This window comes from Nansenia antarctica, assembly GCF_963989245.1.
Source record: "Nansenia antarctica genome assembly, chromosome: 4".
In the NCBI taxonomy this organism is placed as follows: Eukaryota; Metazoa; Chordata; class Actinopteri; order Argentiniformes; family Microstomatidae; genus Nansenia; species Nansenia antarctica.
Window position 1 is genome coordinate 4,859,498 of NC_137689.1, and position 19,576 is coordinate 4,879,073.

The 19,576-nt window shown below is 41.8% G+C and overlaps 2 protein-coding genes across 3 annotated transcripts; both read right to left on the reverse strand.

Moving 5' to 3' along the window:
* Nucleotides 1-1,691: 1,691 nt before the first annotated feature.
* Nucleotides 1,692-3,462, reverse strand: polr2d (RNA polymerase II subunit D). 2 transcript variants are annotated; one of them, XM_080530449.1, is made up of 3 exons: nucleotides 3,427-3,462; nucleotides 2,514-2,759; nucleotides 1,692-2,295 (listed from the first exon to the last, which is right to left on the reverse strand). In XM_080530449.1, exons 2-3 carry the CDS (start codon nucleotides 2,738-2,740, stop codon nucleotides 2,085-2,087), a joined length of 438 nt encoding a protein of 145 aa, XP_080386575.1. In that variant the 5' UTR covers nucleotides 2,741-2,759; nucleotides 3,427-3,462; the 3' UTR covers nucleotides 1,692-2,084. The 2 variants fall into 2 exon arrangements, with proteins under 2 accessions (XP_080386575.1, XP_080386576.1); XM_080530450.1 differs by lacking the exon at nucleotides 3,427-3,462 and adding an exon at nucleotides 2,958-3,353.
* A 1,962-nt stretch (nucleotides 3,463-5,424) lies between these two features.
* ano9b (anoctamin 9b) lies at nucleotides 5,425-19,329 on the reverse strand (the record flags this gene model as incomplete). The annotated part of the gene is made up of 24 exons (XM_080528080.1): nucleotides 5,425-5,461; nucleotides 5,588-5,700; nucleotides 5,919-6,012; nucleotides 6,224-6,346; nucleotides 7,341-7,488; nucleotides 7,739-7,891; nucleotides 8,356-8,552; nucleotides 10,300-10,397; nucleotides 10,737-10,794; nucleotides 11,161-11,272; nucleotides 11,373-11,409; nucleotides 11,966-12,130; nucleotides 12,715-12,819; nucleotides 13,029-13,111; nucleotides 13,565-13,625; nucleotides 13,983-14,076; nucleotides 14,797-14,931; nucleotides 16,182-16,261; nucleotides 16,416-16,474; nucleotides 16,596-16,645; nucleotides 16,744-16,883; nucleotides 17,100-17,213; nucleotides 17,643-17,717; nucleotides 19,309-19,329. 24 exons carry the CDS (start codon nucleotides 19,327-19,329, stop codon nucleotides 5,425-5,427), a joined length of 2,352 nt encoding a protein of 783 aa, XP_080384206.1.
* Between the last annotated feature and the right edge of the window lie 247 nt (nucleotides 19,330-19,576).

Here is a 19,576-nt window from a genome sequence, read left to right on the forward strand (position 1 = left end):
ACTTTTTATAAGCTATTTGAGTTGTTTACCAAACGTTTGCTTTTACTTGAGTAAAATGTCACTGAGGCAACAGTACGGTACTTCTACTAGAGTAGAATATTCCAGTACTCTTTCCACTTCTGGTAAGGTGTTACTGCTCAAGGGTCAGGCTTTACCAACTGACCCACACATGATTAGTTAGCCTGCAAGTGAAGGAGAGGAGAGGTGGAGGGATGAGAGTGATACAGGGGAGTGAACCCAAGCCTGAGATCATAGCAGACACGCTCACTGCATTATTCATCTGCATGGGCTGGTCTGGTCTCAATGTGTCAGTTTTAGGTTACAGAAGAACCAGAGGTAAATGTTGGTCTTGGTGTGGTCTTCTTGGCTACGGTTTTAATTATTATTTATTTCCATATTAAATTATACTTTGACAGTACATGACAGTCTTCATTGACGCAAACAACTCCTCATTTTAAAAAAATGTAATCTTGATTCTTAGACAAAACTGTTGTTGACATTGTTATGTTGACATTGAGTAACATAATATCCCCAGTGTCGCGCATGGTATTTAGATATGGAGCTAGAACTAACATGAAGAGTTTGCTTATGTTTTTCTCTTGCAGGGTTAGAAGTGTCCTCAGAAGGCGTCCCCACATGGCAGGGCCCAGGGGTGTGGGGGTAGATAACAGTGTAGAGTTGACTGTCCTCAGTGTGACAGAGTATTATATTATGTGGTGAACTGTGGCCGGCTTGGTAAGGAGCCTCTCCGGGAATCCTTGGGAAAATGGCAGGGTAAAAAGAAGGATCAGAGGAAGAGCAAAAAAGCAGGCTTAAACCTCTTAAGAAGCCACTACCACAGAATGCAGACAGACCGTTAGGTTTTCTTAGCTTTATCTCCACTGGGATCAAACAGCGGTCAACAGAGAAGGAGTTAGTAGACGTGGGGGGGGGGTAAAGTGATACAGTAGTGAGAGACAAAGATAATGTAAAGAGAGAAAGAAGAAGTAAAATTGTGTTGACCATTCAGATCTACCATTATTTTTTTGTCTGGCATTTTAGAGACACAAACTAACTAAGCTAAGAACAAATGCATATTTAATGGTCATAATGGCTCTTGGTTGGCTTTGCGAGTGACCTCAGTTTGTCTGCAACCACATTATATTGCATCCCAGATCTAAGTGAAACCGACTAAGAGGATTTATGTGAACATTTTTGGGGGTATGCAGTGTAATTATGGCGGGGGAGGAGGAACACACAATGAAATTACAAGGGGATGGATGCATCCTAGAGACGGGAAATTAAAATAGTTGGTGATTAGCAGTGCATGGGATGACATACAATCATTCACACATGGATGAGTAGTTAGAAGAAGGGTCATGTGAGCATGAAGAATGACAAGAATGACATTAATTAGACAAAGTTCATCAGTCTTTTTACTCCTAGGTGTACTACTTAGATCAAAACTAACTAAGACAAGTATGAAGGTAGGTTCCAATAGGTGTAGTGGTTGAATAGTGCATGACTGTAGGAAGGGAAACTCTGCCCCCTTGTGGTAGATGGACGTTATTGACAGTCAATAGCGCAAATAGCACCAAATACCGTATATTTCTAACATTTCTTTTCATTTTGAGTTTCTCTTACTTTCTTTGAGTTAGAAGTAACCTAAGTGATATCCATTAGAATAATAAAAACTCCACAATTTATTTTATTTAAAAAACATTTAATTGGTGTATTTGTAAATTATTTACAGAAATCCTTTTGTCATCGTAATTCAAGCAAATGTTTGAACGATGTAAGGTTCGAATTTAGTATGACAACATTTCAATTGAACAAACATGTTATAATTCTGAACACTCAGAAAGCCTACAACCTGGCAACAGCCTGGCAACCTCATAAAAAAAAATACACGTCTTCTGGTGCCCATTCTCTGTGTACAGGATGTCCTCCTAGATTGGTAACAGTACCCAGCATATATGTTTTTAACAATTCCTGAAACACATTTGGCCCCAAGGAGGAACTCCTCCACTCAATACTGGAAGCTCCTCTTCTTGGTTCTGAAATGTCTCAATACTGGAAGCTCCTCTTCTTGGTTCTGAAATGTCTCAATACTGGAAGCTTCTCTTGGTCTGAATGTCATCCAGGATCTGTTGCAGCTCCTCGTCTTCAAAACGTCCCTCCAAACTGGGGATGAGGGCTTTGGCCTCCTCCGCTGCTTCGGGACACAGATTGGCCAGACTCGCCAGCTCGAACTTGTGCAGCTTCTTCTGCAGCAGCAAGCTGCGCACACTGGCGATGGTCTCTCTGTTCTTGAACCTAGGTAGAAAAAACAACGTTTTAGATTAGAAGAAGGTGATAGAAGAAGGTTTTTCCTTCTATCAATGGCCCCGGGCCTGAGCTGGATTACTCTTCCTGCCACGAATGGTGGACTGATGATTCACCTGCTTAGTATTCAAATGTATTGATTGTAAGTCACTTTGGAATAAGGCGTCTGCTAAATGCCAAAAATGTAAATGTAAAAAATGTAAATGAACCTGCTGAAGCGCGCGGTGTAGTTGAGGGTCTTCATGAACACCTCTGACAGCTCCTGTTCGTCCTCGGCACTCTCGTTCTGCTGCTTGCGGTGCTCCAGCAGCATGTGCACCTCAGAGTTGAGGAGGGTCTCCGAGTTCTCAAACTCCTTGGGGAACAGCAGCTGCGAGGCATCCTCCTCCACATCCCCCACACACGCTGCCATCCCCACTGACCCGCCCGAAGCCATGGATGTTATGTTGAGCTGCCTGAGGGCAGAAAGAGGAAAATTGCATATTCCACAATTGCAGTATTAGCCTATATTCCTTTGTTTATAATAGGTTTACAATGTACCACAAAACATGTTCGGCATATACTTTAACTATACATGTACACATGTAAACAACATTTTTTTTTAAAATAAATCCTGATTGCTCAATGAAAACATTGACATACTGAATACGTACCGTAATTGAATTGAATGCTGCGTGTAAATCTATAGAATCTAGACAGCTTTGTCCAGGATTCATGTACAGCACATATTAGTTTGTCTTAGTAATATCTGAAACTTGAGCAGTTCTTGGAACTATATCTTGGCCATAGTGGCAGTAGACAGGTGGAAAATCATCAACATTATAACACAACCTCTTTACATTGAACCCATATACACCTACGGTAATAATGGATTCAGGGTGCAGAGGTTGTGATCAGAAAGGTCCTTTCTGGATTCACCTCGCAAGCACAAATGGATGTTGACCTGCTAACGCGTTAGCTCGTTAATTATCTCCTACTATCTACGACTAAACACACACTTATTGTCTGTTTAGGCTATATCAAACGCCGTATTAACTTGTTACACAGCTACTGTGCTAACACACGATGAAACCTATGGTCTTGAATGTGAGATATTTGAGATATTCGGAAGGTTTAGCTTACCGACACCAAACACACAATGGTTGTGGTAGTTCTTCTTCTGTGCTACACTGGCGCGGTGTTGTTAACTGTTGAAGCTGGGCTTGGGCGCCACCTGGCGGTTTGGAGGATAGGGTTGGTTGCCAGATGGGGCGGGTTACCGCCGGATGGGCTACTTTTGATCACACTGCTGGGCCGGACAAAAAGCATTTGGGCTGGTTGGTTGGGCTGGATAAATAGCATTTAGGCGGTATCAACATAACATGTCAGTGCCTGAAAGTTACAAAATGTGTGAAGTTAAAACACACACCCTAGTAGCTACATAAAAAGCAGGTTTAAAAAAATAAATAAAAAAAATAATACAAACATCATTGGCATCAGACATACGGTTTAGGGGCAGGATATGGGCACCTGCCCAATAGTAATTAGCGGTTTTCTGACAATATAGGTTTTGGGCTGGGTGGTTTTGGTGGATTTGGCGGTTTTTAGACTGTGGTTAGGCTGGAAATTGTCAATCCCATCTGGCAACCCTGTTGGAGGATATGCGACGACAAAAAACATGCGAGAGTTGATTTGCGAGATCTCTGAATGATGACGTCACGTCCATGGCCAGCGCGGGATTTCACACCTGCTTTCAGCAACAAGTCCTAGAGCCACGCATGTTCATTTAATTTCTCCATCATCTGCACCCTTTCGAAAATCGTTTGTAAGGAAATTATACAATATTGTATTGTTAATTATTAGCTGCCTAACATCTAAGTCTGCTGGTGTTCATTTTGAGTGTGTTTTGGTGGCTTTTTCTCCCTTGAGAATTTCTCCATCTTCTACCAGTCCCCAAATCCTAGTATTAATAATTTTAATAATTTTGTCATTTAGCAGACGCTTTTATCCAAAGCGACTTACAATTACGAATTACAGGGACATTCCCCCTGGAGTAACTGAGGGCTAAGTGCCTTACCCAAGGGCACACTAGTAGTGGTGTGGCTTCAGGCGGGATTTGAACTCACAACCTTCCGATCCCAAGTCCAACTCACTATCCACTAGACCACCACTACCCCTATTATTAGTATTGGTATGATCACTGCAGGTTTTAATTTTGAAGAAAAAAAAAATGTACATCTCTCTAGCAAGGATTCACATACAGCATATGATGCATATTTAGTCCATTGATAAGCTCAGGTACTTTGCTTAGGACATACTAGTGTACACAATAAACCAAGGATAATGATCCTACGAATAGAACACGAAGCAAACCAACAGAAATGAAGAATGAATCCCTCTTTTAATATAAAATATGGAAAGATGCATCAAAAGAAAACTCAGGAGCTGCATAATTAAATAAAACAAATATTTTCCATCTTTCCATCACATATATAAATTACATTTTCACACACTTCATAAGTCTATGCCTTAAGCACATTGGCAGAAATATGGTAAAATATGAACGAAATCATGTTCGTCATCTCAAGTTAGGCAACATAAGCCTTTCTACAAAACAATACTGCAGTCCTATATAAAACGTCACTATGTGCGAGTGTCAGGGTCATAGTATTTCAACTCAGGTTGTCCATTTGTCTTGCCAAATGTTATGGACCTTTTCTAAAAAGAAAAGCGAGACAGGACTCAGAGACACAAACAGAAAAGAGATGATGTGTGGCACATGATCATCTTCAGTTACCAAGCCTGTCTAGAGACCCTGGTGAGATGAAATGAACGAGCTAAAAAAGACAGATTAGGAATGAACACTAGGAGAATAGGGTATCTCAGTTCTCAGAATAGACTATGAACAGGAGTTTCAAGTTTCTCGTTTGGGGGTAAACAACATTCAGAGACAGATGGTTTGTTGCCTTTGGTGGTCTGTCATAAGTCTCTCATATCACAACAACCAATAAGCGTCCTATCATTAGGGAAAATCAGTTCAGAGCAGAGCTGGGCTTTAAAACGGCCCATGATGCTCCAGTCTTCAGAGGCGTGTGGCAGGCTGGTGTTGTCTCCAGATGTCCTCACCAAGGGTCTCTGTCATCAGACATCAGTGGACTGGCCGTATTTCATCATATCCCTGCCAAAGCAATGCACACCCATCAACATGTGTTTTGAACCAGATCATTGATCATTAAAATTATCCATTCAAATGAGCTGTGTGTGTGATAGTCTTCCAATTGACTGTATATCTATCTACACTCACCGTAGCTCTTCCTTTAGCCTAGTGAGTTTATCGTGCAGTCTATGATTCTTCACAGCGATAGGACTGTCGGGCACGAACCAGGCTGCTATGAACTTACATATGACCACGACATGCTGCAGAGAGAGGTGAGAGACAGGCATGTTAGATCACTATCTGTGATAGTGCATTTAACTAACTAGGCCACTAAAAGGTCTTAGCCAGTACCCAAATGATATCAGAAGTTTTGACGATGTGTACATGAATTTGACCAAAACAGTTCAATGGAATGTGCCAGAACTAATAAATACTGTTAGTTTGAGACTGAAACAATGGGGGCAATGATGTACTATACCTGAAATAGGATGACAAAGGCAAATCGCATAGCCATGATGAGCCAGAACTGTGAGGTGAGGCTGTGGTCCTCATCATTTCTGTAGTCTTTAAAACTAGGAGGAACACACACACACACACCACACCTCCACCATCAACTATCCACCACCTAACTAGTACTGGACAATGTTTTCTCTCTGTTTGTTACTGCAGGTATAGCTACAGTATAGGTTACACATAATGTAATGTTGACATGTCTGATGATATAAACACTCATATAGTACAACTAGTGATATATATATATATATGGTATAGTGGAGGTCGTACCTGCACTGTGTGACATTGACGCCTCTCTCTGTGATCAGCTGAGTGTGGGTGAAGTCGAGACGTACTTCGGGGTCTTTTATAAAGGCTGTGGACAGGGTGTCGTTGATATAGCCCGTCATACAGCTAGAGGGAAAATAATACAATTAATCAAAAAATAAATCGATTGCTGTAACCTCAGAGCAAGCCTGCAAACGTTTACTAAATTGTCACATGAGCACGGTTATGGTTATAACAAAGCATGTTAGGAATGTGTTTCTTAAAAACAGGAATCAACCCCCTTCTTAAAATCGGTGTTGAAGGACAAATATCCTCTACTACAGGAGTCAAACTGTCAATATTATTGGAGCTTGTCTGTTCCTGCCCTTGGCGAGGAGTGTTCTGTTGCTCTGTTTCATATGAAAATAAAAACACATTTGCCCACATGAGGGCAGCATGGTTACTTAGGTCACTAAACTGAATTATTATTATTTTTCTGATTAAAAACATTTAGTCAATTTCAAAACATGCACTATAATTGGTGAATGATGTATGCTGTACACCATCACGTTTATTTGTATAGCGCTTTTTACATAGACAAATGTCACAAAGCCTGCCTGTGGACAGTTGCCAATAACTTGTGTCGCACTTGCTAAACACCTTTATACACATTTGTTTGCCAAGATTAGTGAAGAGAGTCAACTTTGTATATATATACATCTAAGTTCCTCAGATAGGAGGGCTTACTCTGCAAACTCTAGAGCAGCGTTTCTCAACCCTCTCCTCGGGGCGCCCCAGCCGCACCACATATTTGATCTGTTCCACCACCAGCTCACCGGATTCAACTAATCAAGTACAAACCATAATTGCTTTGTACATAGTTGAATCAGGTGAGCTGGTGGTGGAACAGATCAAATATTATGTGGTGCGGCTGGGGCGCCCCGAGGAGAGGGTTGAGAACCACTGCTCTAGACTGATCTCATGTAACTTAATAAAAGGTTTCAAGCTATTTTTGATCAATCTCCTTGTGTTCAATATTCAATATCGACTAGGAAGAAACCAGAATAATCACCAACAGTGGTTAAGTGCATCCCTCGAGCCAAACGAGGCATTTGAGTTAGTTTGAGTGAGTCTAACTTACTGTAGATCAGTGACGTTCCCGTTGGCACAGGGGCCATACTGGTAGCGATACACCAGCCGAGGGATGAAGTCTGACGATACACCGATGACCAGCCCGTTGGCAATCACAGCCAAGACCCCTATGGCCTCCAGAACCTTGATCCAGATACCTGTGGAAGCGGAACATGAAATGAGAAGAATTCTACACAACTACATCATGGTCAGGTATATCATACCAGGGAGGCAAGCACATGTATTTATTCCAACACATGCACACACACACACATGCACACACACACAAGCACGCACGCACGCACACAGACTGAGTTGATAGGGGTTAAAGAAACCCTAAACACAACTTGAACTCAAACCATGATGACAGATCGTCCAACACGTGCCTCATAGGAAACGTTCACTCACCGATATCATTGGTTTTCTTGGGCACTAGTCTGCGTTCCAAGGTGACCATCTTGATGGCGTCCAGGCGGATCTCAAAGATGTTGTTGATGAGCGCCAGCAGAGGGGCCAAAGGGAAGGCCGCCACAAAAATGGTGGTAAAACTGAACTGAATAACTGTACGGAGAGAAGAGTGTGATCAGCACTCGAGATGAGGGGGGATGAGGGGGGATGAGGAGGGATGGCATCCCCCCTGAAATAAAAACAGTCAAAATCATCCCCCTTCTAAAACTGCCGTCCTTCCTTTCCATCCCTTATGTCATTTTACCAATGAACGTGGTATTACTGCTATTTCAACATTTAGTTTTGCGCATATTGAGTAAGATACTGTGGGCGAGGGAGGAGGCACGCACACATGCAATGATATTTTTACCACCAAGTCACTGACACTGAAGTCACTGACGATGTGGGGATGCTAAAATTGTCCCCATGTGATAAAATCCACCATCCCCCCCTGATTTTCTTTTACAACTTGAGTACTGAGTGTAATAACAAAACAAGAGATTCATCAGTGAGTACTGAGTACTTCTACTGAACTGTAGAAGAGTCCATGAGTTACAGCGTTCTTTACATAGACGTACCCATTTCCAGGAACTCGTTAAAGAGACTATACGAGTTGACAGCGTTCATGCTGTAGTTGCGCAGCCAATCGTTTAGCTTGCAGACGTCACACGGCTCGACGCGCCCATTCTCGTCACGACACGCCTTTCTGTAGCAGTGGCCGCACTTCCTCTTCAACTTCTTAGCCGTGGTCCTCTTGAAGCACGTCTTGAACCAGCTGAGTAGGACATGGGAGGACATGCAACAGAAAGTAAGCAAGGTAACCCAATTTAATAAAAATAAAAAAAGATAACTAGAAATAAAATAAACTAAATAGTAGGGTTGGGCGGTATAACGGTAATCCCGTGGGATTCCAAAATTCCCACAGTTAAGGTTTTCAATAGCGTCATGACATTTCTGCTCCATTATCTATCAAACTGCCAAATTAAGCGGTCTGTCAATTCAATGTGTAACAGCGCCGCTGCCAGCGTGTGGTCGGAGAAGTGTGACTTTTAGGGTGTTGCATGTGACCTCTTCCATCTACGGAGCCCCCCTGGGTTAGGGTTAGGGTTAGCGATCGTTCTGGCTCGTAGGGCCTAACCCTAACGAATTACTAAACCGAGGGAACAGATTTATGAATGAATGAATGAATGAATGAATGAATGGACTTTATTGTCATTGCTACAGTACAGGTACAGGTACCAAACAACGAAATTTACTAAATCGAGGGAACAGATTTACTAAATCGAGGGAACGGATTCACACATCACATTTTTTCTTCCTACCATGTGACCCCAGGGGGGCTCCGTATCCATCTAAGGTTAGAGGAGCAGAAAAAAAAGATGACTAGCGCTATTGACTTCCCTAAAACAAAATGCCACTGCTGCTATATGTCAGCATTTCGGGTTCCAACCTGACAATAAAGGAGAGCCTGCAGATTTGGCCGAGGTTGTTGGCATTAAAAAGATGACTGTCAGAGATGGGAACTAATCTTCACCCGTACCTGAAACTGAAACACCCATTAACTGATCTACACCCGTACCTCAAACTGAAACACCCATTAAAAGCTGCACAGATGGGATATCTGTCTGTATGTAAGTTGCTGCTGTCGAGTTCAAACTGCTATTCATGTGGACGTGTAACATGACACAATACACATTGTTAACATTTGACCTTTGTCACAACCGACTGGAAACAGTTAAAAAACAAACAGAAAACGCCCAGAGACTAGCTTTTTTTCCAGAAAACACGTTGGTCAACATTGTTGATGCACTCCCTGTGGCACTTGGATGTAGATAAGCTCGGACATAAGGCAAGACAATACTGCTAACATTGCAGGCACCATCAGGGCCTTGAAGTGGCCGTGGTGCAACTGTTTTACCTCCGCCTTCGCACCTGAGCTGGCCCCGAAAGAGAGAGCTCAAACAGACAGATACTCATACTGTAGTAGAGCATAGTCTCATAGCAGTAACTAAATCAATATTTTATAAACAAATGATGAGCCTATAAGGTATATGACATAGGAACTGAGACAAGTTATACTATTACGAATGCAGCCTGTGATGCATCTTATTAAGCTATCATATTATGCTATCCAACTGTTTAGTTTAGTTTGTTAAGCTGTGATCGGGATGTAAAGTTTAAATGATTGTTTAGGCGAAATTGCATACGATATTGCAGTCACCACATAAATAATTTATAGTTTTTCAATGTAGATTAAATACAGTTGCAAAGACGGCTCTCACCTGCCAGTTACTGTTTAATACTGTATACCAGGGTAACATTTAAGGTCGGCTATGAAAGGTATGAAAACATGTATACCGCCCAACCCTAACAAACTAGAATAGATACAGCATTTGCATAGGAGGTTATCATCTGTGACAGATAGTCAACGAGTTTGCATTACCGCATAACAGCTTATTCAACCTTTTCATTTCCATTTCAGAATGTGTGTTAAACAGATAGATTAGGTACTATGTACTTACGGCACAATGAACTCAAAGATGTTATTGAGAGTCTGTTTGAGAATCATGATGGTGGCCATCTGGATGAAGAGGTCAGTGAGGCAGCCGCTGGGGTGACACTGTGAGAGACGGACAACTGGATCGTTATCAACATGTCATGACGTTAGAATTATAAGGTTCTATCTCCATTTTTGTCAAAATTTAGTTTTTTACATAATCTGATCCATTAGGTGTTTATTAATGCCTGTGTGGTGTTATTTTTAAAATGTTGACATTTTTGAGTTAGTAATTGATAAAATACAAAGGTTCTATCTCACAAAACATAATGGAATGTAAAAACTTTGACGCTCAATATCTCTGAACTGCCCTAAACGGAGATAGAACCGTATCATTCTAAGCTCACGATGTCAGAACAATCTCATGTAAAGATGTAGAGGATGTATTGGTGAACTACACACCTCTTCCAGCCTCCATTTTCCAGCGATACGCACATAGTTGCCTGGGCGACCGTTTATCCTACACAGATGGAAAGTAAATGGTTAAGTGGACTGCACTTATATTAGCGCCTTATTCCAAAGAGCTCTACAACGGCCTCTTATTCACCCATTCACACACACATTCACACACCAATGGTGGCAAGCTACCATGCGAGGCGCCGGCCCGCTCATTGGGAGCAATTTGGGGTTCAGTGTCTTGCCCAAGGACACCTCGACATGTGGCCAGCCGGGGTTCGAACCGCAGATCTGCCGACCTTGCGATCATTAGACGCCGGCTCTACCTCCTGAGCCACAGCCGCCCCCAAAATAACTTGTGACTCTAATTGGACATACATGCATGCACATCTGTGAAAACAGACAACACACAGGTGGATGGACACAGTACCTGCCCAGGAAGAAAGCCACATAGATGAGTGAGGAGAAGAGGGTGAAGAACTGGAAGGTAAACATCTTGACAGTAAAGCTCCTCTCATTAGCTGCCATCGAGCGTATGTGTTCTGCAGGAGGGAGCAAAATGTGTGTATCTTTTAATATGCATATGTTGAATACAGATAACTACAGACTTTTCCGTGTGCAAACGCTCTCCTACAGACTCACCTATCTCACACAGCTTTATGGCCACTGTCCTGTTGACCTAGAGGGAGTGAGAGAGATAAGACGTTATAAAATGTGCAGGCCACGGCGTGCTCCTGGAACAAGCTGCCGTAAGAAATCAAACAGGCCCAAGCCCTAAAAATATTTAAATCTAAGGTAAAAAACCTTCATGTTTTGCCACAGTTATGATTAAACACTAACACTTCCATCCATGCCTTTTTATTCATTTCCATTATCTTATCAGTCAGGTGGCCGTGATGACATTGATCACTCAGACAGAAGGTTGAATCGTAATTATTGATTTATGCAGATCTGGGTTACATTCTCTGTACAGATGTTTCCAAGGCAGCATCAATTATCTTATTAAATGTTTATCTATCTATCTATCTATCTATATATGTATATATATGATCTATCATTTAACTTTTATTTTTTTATCTGTTTACTATTCTCCTCTTGATGTATCCTTTTTTAATGCTGTATAAAGCACTTTGAATTGCCCCTGTTATATGTTATACAGTATGTGCTATACAAATAAACTTGCCTTGCCTTGCCAAAATGCCTTAGGCGGGGCTACTGTTTGGGAGTCATCTTACCCTGGTCATGACTTGCATTGTGATGTAGTGTAACACAGCACCCAGCATCACTGCTACAGTGTTGGCATGGTCCTTCACAAACTCCCAGGTTCCCTCAGACAGCAGGACAGCAGCCACCACACGGAACACCACCAGAGCGTGGGCCAGACCGATGATCAGAACCAACTGGTGAAAAAACACACACACACACACACACACACACACACAGACACACAGACAGACAGACAGACACAGACACAGACAGACACACACAGACACACACACACAGACACAGACACAGACACAGACAGACACACACACACACAGACAGACACAGACATAGACACACACACACACACACACACACACACACACAGAGACACAGACACAGACAGACACACACACAGACACACAGACACACAGACACATACACACATACACATACACACATACACATACACATACACATACACATACACATACACACACAGACACACACACACACACACACACACACACACACACAGACACGCACACACACACACACACACACACACACACACACAGACAGACACACACAGACACACAGACACATACACACATACACATACACACACAGACACACACACACAGAGAGACACACACGCACACATACACATACACACACAGACACACACACACACACGATGAAGAAACAAGACTGAGCCTAATCTCATACTGTAATCTCATCTGTATTGTGACACTGCAGTGTGTGTCTCTCTGAGGTTTACCATGAGCGTGACCAGCACCAGAACCAGGGTGCTTTTCAGATAGGAATGACGGAACTGTTTGGGATGGCAGTCCGGATCGTTCACAACGCACAGGATCAGCTCCTCCTGCAGGCCAGGGGGACCAGTGTTCAGTGTGTGAGGTTCCGTCAGGACCACAACGGGTGTAGCCAGCATGAGCATTCAGTTATCAAAAGAAATGTTGATATTTTTCCCGCATGATACCAACTGAGTAACATACCAAACAACCATACAACCAACACTAGTATGTCATGATTGATATTCAATTGGTCAAACCTAAGAAAAATCTGAAGTACCTCTTCCTCACACCAGTCAAAGACGTTCCACTTGGACACAAACCTTGCTCGGTATCTCTTCCACAGCTCCAGAAAAAGGGTAGCTGTTAAAAAGGGTCATAGCAAAGTCACACTGTATCTAGAATAGAAATGTTTTTATTTGGATGGCAGAAATCTGGTGTATACTGTATCAGTGGCGGACTCAGGCTGTTTGAGGTGCAGGGGCAAAAAGAAAAAAAGGGCACCTACTGCACAACATGGGACCCCATCAGTGCACATGGTCAAGTTTAGACCATTGGAAGGGCAGCCAATAGGGCACATCCTCTAATTTTGCCACTCAAAAGGGCACTTTAGTGCGACGTTTTTCAACTGTGGGTGCACATGGTCAAGTTTAGACCATTGGAGGGGCACCAATAGGGCACGTCCTCTCATTTTTGCCACTCAAAAGGGCACTTAAGAGAGACGTTTTCCAACCGTGGGGGCACCAGGAAGGGCGGTCGCCCCCCTGCCCCCCCCCCCGAGTCCGCCAGTGTACTGTATACTAGTGAGAGACTTACCCCAGACAGCCATGAACATCGCAAAGAACACCGTCCCTTCGTTATCAAACAGATGGCTAACCTGCACACATGGGAGGAAAGGCATAGAACCTATAAAATAGGAAGTATCAAAGTTGGAAAAGTTAGCAATGGAGTATCGTGAGCTTAGAATTATAAGGTTCTATCTCCGTTTAGGGTAGTTCAGAGATATTGAGCGTCAAAGTTTTTACATTCCATTAGGTTTTGTGAGATGGAACCTTTGTATTTTATGAATTACTAACAAAAAAATGTCAACATTTTAAAAATAACACCACACAAGCATTAATAAACACCTAATGGATCAGAATACAAAACTCATAGAGATAGAACCTTATAATTTTAACGTCACGAAGCATCAAAGTTGGAAAAGTTAGCAATGGAGTATGGTATGATAGCTTACCTTGGCATAGGTGCAGGTGTCAGAGAGTTGCCATACGTTACACCTTTTGTCACACCGTGGGCACATAATAGTGTCTGACTCGCAGACCTCCTTTCTGCAACATTAAAACACACAATCTAGCGTCTGAGACAGGAGCAACTCCATATAAGAGCATACACCAATGTCAGTATTTATTTATTTATTTTACTTTTTATTTACGAACATTTTCACTTTATGTATAATAAACTCTCAAACAGATAGAGCTTCCTTACAAACGTAACACAATAGTATTAAAAAGAAAAAAGAAACACAAAGCAAAAGTGAGGTTGTGGGATGGTCAAATTAAATCAATATAGAGTTTATCCAATCTAACATACATTGTTACATGACATGTTGTACAAAAAATAGTCATGGGGTATCAGATATAATTTAGCTAGATATATATGTTACGGTACATGTGGGAATACGGTACATGTGGGAAAACTAGGGTTATGGTTAGGTGCTAGGGTGCTAGGGTTAGGGTTAGGGTTAGGGGTAGGGGTAGGGGTAGGGTTAGGGTTAGGATTAGGGTTAGGGTTAGACATGCCAGCATGTACCAAGTCGACGTAGCACCCAACCCTAACCCTAGTTTTCCCCACATGTACCGTATTCCCATATGTACCGTAACATATACACACATTTCCCCAACGTTTTCCCCCCAGTTCTTTTTGGAGCCTGACAGTGTGAGTCCTTTGTTCTAGGTGATGCAGTTGGTTCACAATACCAATGTCAGTATTAACGCTGAATGCAAATTCAGTCTAATCAACAGCTTGGCTCACTGGGTATGTCAACTCACATGAGAGGGTTGGTATTGAAGAAAGCCAGTCCATACAGGAAGACAACCACACCAAGGATGGCTGCAGGCACCAAGAGGTAGGTGTACCAGCCCAACCACAGGTAATACAGGGCTACCTTCTCTCCAAAGTAACTCCTAACACAAACAGATACACACAGTTCATGAGTTTCAAGTACAATGTATGTCACTAAATTCCTAATCTAATCCATGTCTGGTTACTGGGTTTTCAAGAGATGTCAACATCATCATTTTCTTGCCCTGAAAGAACGCCTGTTATGATACATGAAATAAGAAAAGGGGTTTCATGATGTGTCTTAAAACAACATTATTCACAAACAGCAAGAAATCATGATTGGATTGATATGATGTTGAGTAACTGTTGGTTTCAAACTAGAAACGTTTCCTCTTAAAGAGCAGTGGTCCAGCAGTCATCTTGGCAAAATCAATTTTTCACCTCTCAAACAAGGAAGTGCTGTTGTTCTCACTTATCATTTAGATAAGCCACACCACAGTTGGCAGTATTGACATACATTCTTCAAACTAAAAAACAGGTCAGAAATCTCGATGTAAGTCTAGACTCCGATCTAAACTTCAACAGCCACATAAACTCGCTAACTAAATTACCTGAAAAACATAACAAGAATGAGAGGTTTCATGTCCAAAAACACCTTGAAAAGCTCATCCATCCATTTGTTTCGAGTAGAATTATTAGACTAGATAAGTAGATTATATTTTAATGGTCTACTAACAGGCCTATCTAAAGGGGCTGTTCGTAAATTGCAGCTCATCCAAAACGCTGCTGCTAGGGTTCTAACAAAAACGAAGAAGTTTGAACACATTACACCAATCCGGAGATCTCTAACACTGGCTACCAGTCTCTCAGAGAATTTAATTCAAAGTTCTCCTAATTGTATACGAATCACAAAATGGTCTTGGACCAAAATATATATCAGATCTCCTCCCACCCTCATATTCCAGCAAGGCCCCTAAGAGTGAGAACAAAACACAGTCCAGGAGCAATTTCTATTATCTTATTCATTATCTTATTAAATGATTATCTATATATATATATTCTTATCATTTGATTTTGTATCGTTCTTGATGTATCGTTCTTTAATGCTGTACGTAAAGCACTTTGAATTGCCCCTGTTGTATGAAATGTGTTATACAAATAAACTTGCCTTGCCTTACTCAAAGGCCCATGTGTTATAACCACTTGCTGGCTTGCTTCCTGGTAATAGAGATAATTGCTTTGAAACAGAGAGAGAGAGAGAGAGAGAGAGAGAGAGAGAGAGAGAGAGAGAGAGAGAGAGAGAGAGAGAGAGAGAGAGAGAGAGAGAGAGAGAGAGAGAGAGAAACATAAAGACAGACAGACAGGGCCTCACCTGACATCATTGACTGGCTGGTACTTAAACAGGGCAGACCACCTGGCCCACTTGCTCTTCAGCTGCTTTTGAATCCTCTTCTATTATAGGAAGAAGAGGTACAAAACCAAACTTCTCATCCATACCATCCATTGAGTCAACAGTGTCAAAAAGCCCTACAACAAGGAAAACGTACATCTAAAAAAATACTGTTAATATAGACCACATCATGAAGCAAAGTGGTGGCTTTCTAACCTCATGCAGGCAGAACATGGTCTCAAAGACACCCTTCTTTAGAAGCTCTTGCAGATCCTCTGTTGCGTTGCAATGAAAATCGAGAGAGATCGAGATTTAGAAGAGGGAGAAGTCATTCATTCAAAAATGTTTTCATTGGACACAGTATGCATGGACATTTAGAGGGAGCACCTCACTCACCTCCTGTGTTGAGGAACGTGTGGCGTAGAATAAAATTGACAATTCTTATCCTGAGAAAGAAAGAAAAAAAAGTAATAATAAGAGAATGTGTTGCATAGAGCAAAGTTGTTAGCATGTTAGCATTGAGTGGCAGGTCAGTGTGTCTGACCTGGTAGCGTGAGGGACAACGCCATTCGTGTCCCCGCTCCAGTTGCATGCATCAGACACCTTCAGAAGGTACATGTACTTGTCAAAGACCTCCTTCGGGGCACGGACACCGTAAAACGCCATATCATCATGATAGACTTTCTGACAACAACAACAAAAAACAGGCAAAGATTATGAGTCAGTAGATTGATGAAATTGAAATATTGGGTCACACTAAAATTGTATGAGAACCACATAATCACGTAATCTGATGGGCAAAACCATACAGCCAACATTAATCAGGAACCTTAGGTCCTTATAAAATGGCATGTCTTCACTGCTTATGTGTGGTGAAATGCTGATATGAAAGAGACTCACTGTCACTTTCATGTTCTTCTTCTTCAGCTGGTCAATGAAAGCATTTTGCTTCATAAACTTGTGGTCTTCCTGGTCCTCAACTTTGTCAGAAACCAGGACATAGTCATATGACCTCTGTGTGGGGTGTAGGGACGATACAGTACACATGGCTTAATGTCAATATGCAAGGGGCTTATGTCACACAAACTGTGTAAACAATTCATTTAATCGCTTAGCTGCGTCTGAATGTACAGTGCCCTCCAGAATCATTGGCACCCCTGGTAAAGGTGTACAGTGCTCACAAATGGAAGCACCTGGAGTATGCTAAACGCTACTGGAACTTTGACTGGAACCGTGTTCTATAATCAGATAAAACAACAATGTAATGTCACATTAAGCTAATTCACCCAAAGGTGAATTTGTTATAACACTTTTTACTAATCTTTGCCAATAATTTTGGGGGGCACTGTATTTAATAGTGTGTGCCAGACTGTAGATTTCACGGTAATACATTTAAGTTTGGCTCATAGCTATGCCAGTAGTTGTGTTATCTCAGTCTCTTACCATAACTGGTAGACGCAGTGGCTCCCTGAAAGTACCAGTGCCATCCCAGTGTCTCTCCTGCAGCTCAACATTCTCCTAAAACACAGAGTAACAAGGGACAGGATCATATATCGTGAGTTTAGAATGATAAGGTTCTATCTCCATTTAGGGCAGTTCAGAGATATTGAGCGTCAAAGTTTTTACATTCCATTATGTTCTGTGAGATGGAACCTTTGTATTTTAGGAATTACTAACTAAAAAATGTCAACATTTAAAAAAATAACACCACACAGGCATTAATAAACACCTAATGGATCAGATTATGTAAAAAACTCAATTTTGATCAAAATGGAGATAGAACCTTATAATTCTAACGTCACGATATGTCAGCACTCTGCAGTGACACGGTCTACCCTCTCCCCTCACGTCACTGTGCCAAGCACGTGCCACTCAGAACGGATCACAACAAGGACCCTCTCACTTTATTAGCTAATTCCACATAAAGGTCAATGATGTGATTTCATTATCCTAATAGAGCCAAGTCTTTGTGCCAAATCCTAGTCCCATGGTTGATGGCTTTTGACCAGTGAGTAATAGCAATATTAACATAATTAACATGAGCAGAGACGTACAAACAATATAGGGCTACTTTGAGTAACTCACTGAGTTTACAGCAAGCATACAGTACCAGTCAATTGAATGGGGAAGTGTGTCCAAACGTTTGACTGGTACTGTATTGTCTTGTGTCTTACACTGTGTTCTCTAACAGCCTTTCACTTTTTCCCACAGCTTTTGGCAGAGGTTTGGCAGGCCCTGACATGCTCATGGGTGAAAATGGTGTCGCATGCCACTCCTCACACTCCTCTCTCTCCAAACCTCTGGGAGGGCAGTTGTATTGTAGGTTTTCACTGAACATGAGGATCAAACAGATACTTTGAGCAAAACAATTCTTGGCGCAAAAACAATTCTTGGCGCTACAGATTGCTATCTGTGTTGAGTAATGTGTTGAACATTCAGGTATGCCACAAAAACCTACCCACCACAACAACCTATTTCAAATCCATTGCTCAAGAAGGGATGAAATGAAACCTGTTTCACCAGTATAATCGACAACTGAGTGAAAGCTACAGGCAAATGTCACACTGTAGCTTGTGTCTTGTGAGTTTCCATGTAAGGATGAGGTGCCATCCCACACCCACACCCCTCTACAGTAATTGTAAGTAATTTAGCAGACACTCTCATTCAGTAAGATGTGGACAATTGCAAATAGATCAGCCCTGACGGTTTCTCACCAAAAATGTGCATGCTTTAGAATGAATGGTTGAGAGACTAGTCATATTTTGTTTTTGCTTCATAAGCTCAGTGTGTGTGAAAGACATTTGACCCATATCCGTTTTGGTGGCAAAATATTTATAAAATAAAATAAAAAATAAAATAAAAAACTGTTAAGAGGAGATAATCATTGGGTCCAATACATCTCAACACACTTAATTGTGGCACAACACACACAACATTATTGATTTCTTATACCGCAGTTTACATCTACTGGCTGGATGGCAATCGCTTCAGGTGTCAATGATGTTGAATAACACAGCTTTTTCATTTGAACAATCCAAGAACATTATGTAAGAGCATTTGACCCACTAATCATGGCTAATAGTTTTCTTAAAAAAAGACACCCCCTTACCTCTGGATCGGTGAAATACATGTTGTTGTAGAACCGTAATCCTTATTCGAGCGAATCTAACATCTACCTTCTCAAAGTTTGACGCCCCGTGTCCTCACTCATTCTTCCTAACCTACTCCTCGGTGTTATAGTTTAGACTATGGAAGACACTAAAACGTATATGCCCTATAAATACTTGACTTCCGCGTTTCTCCAGGTCAAGGTATGCGAGCGCCTTTTTACCTGCCTGCCTCGGTGATGATGTCATCACTTCAGATGATACGGAGCG

Excerpts from the sequence above, each read along its gene's own strand:
- polr2d (XM_080530449.1), bottom strand. The coding sequence starts at position 2,740 with ATGGCTTCGGGCGGGTCAGTGGGGATGGCAGCGTGTGTGGGGGATGTG. Across the intron at positions 2,296-2,513 it reads TACACCGCGCGCTTCAGCAG|GTTCAAGAACAGAGAGACCA; the intron begins GTTCATTTACAT and ends TTTTCTACCTAG.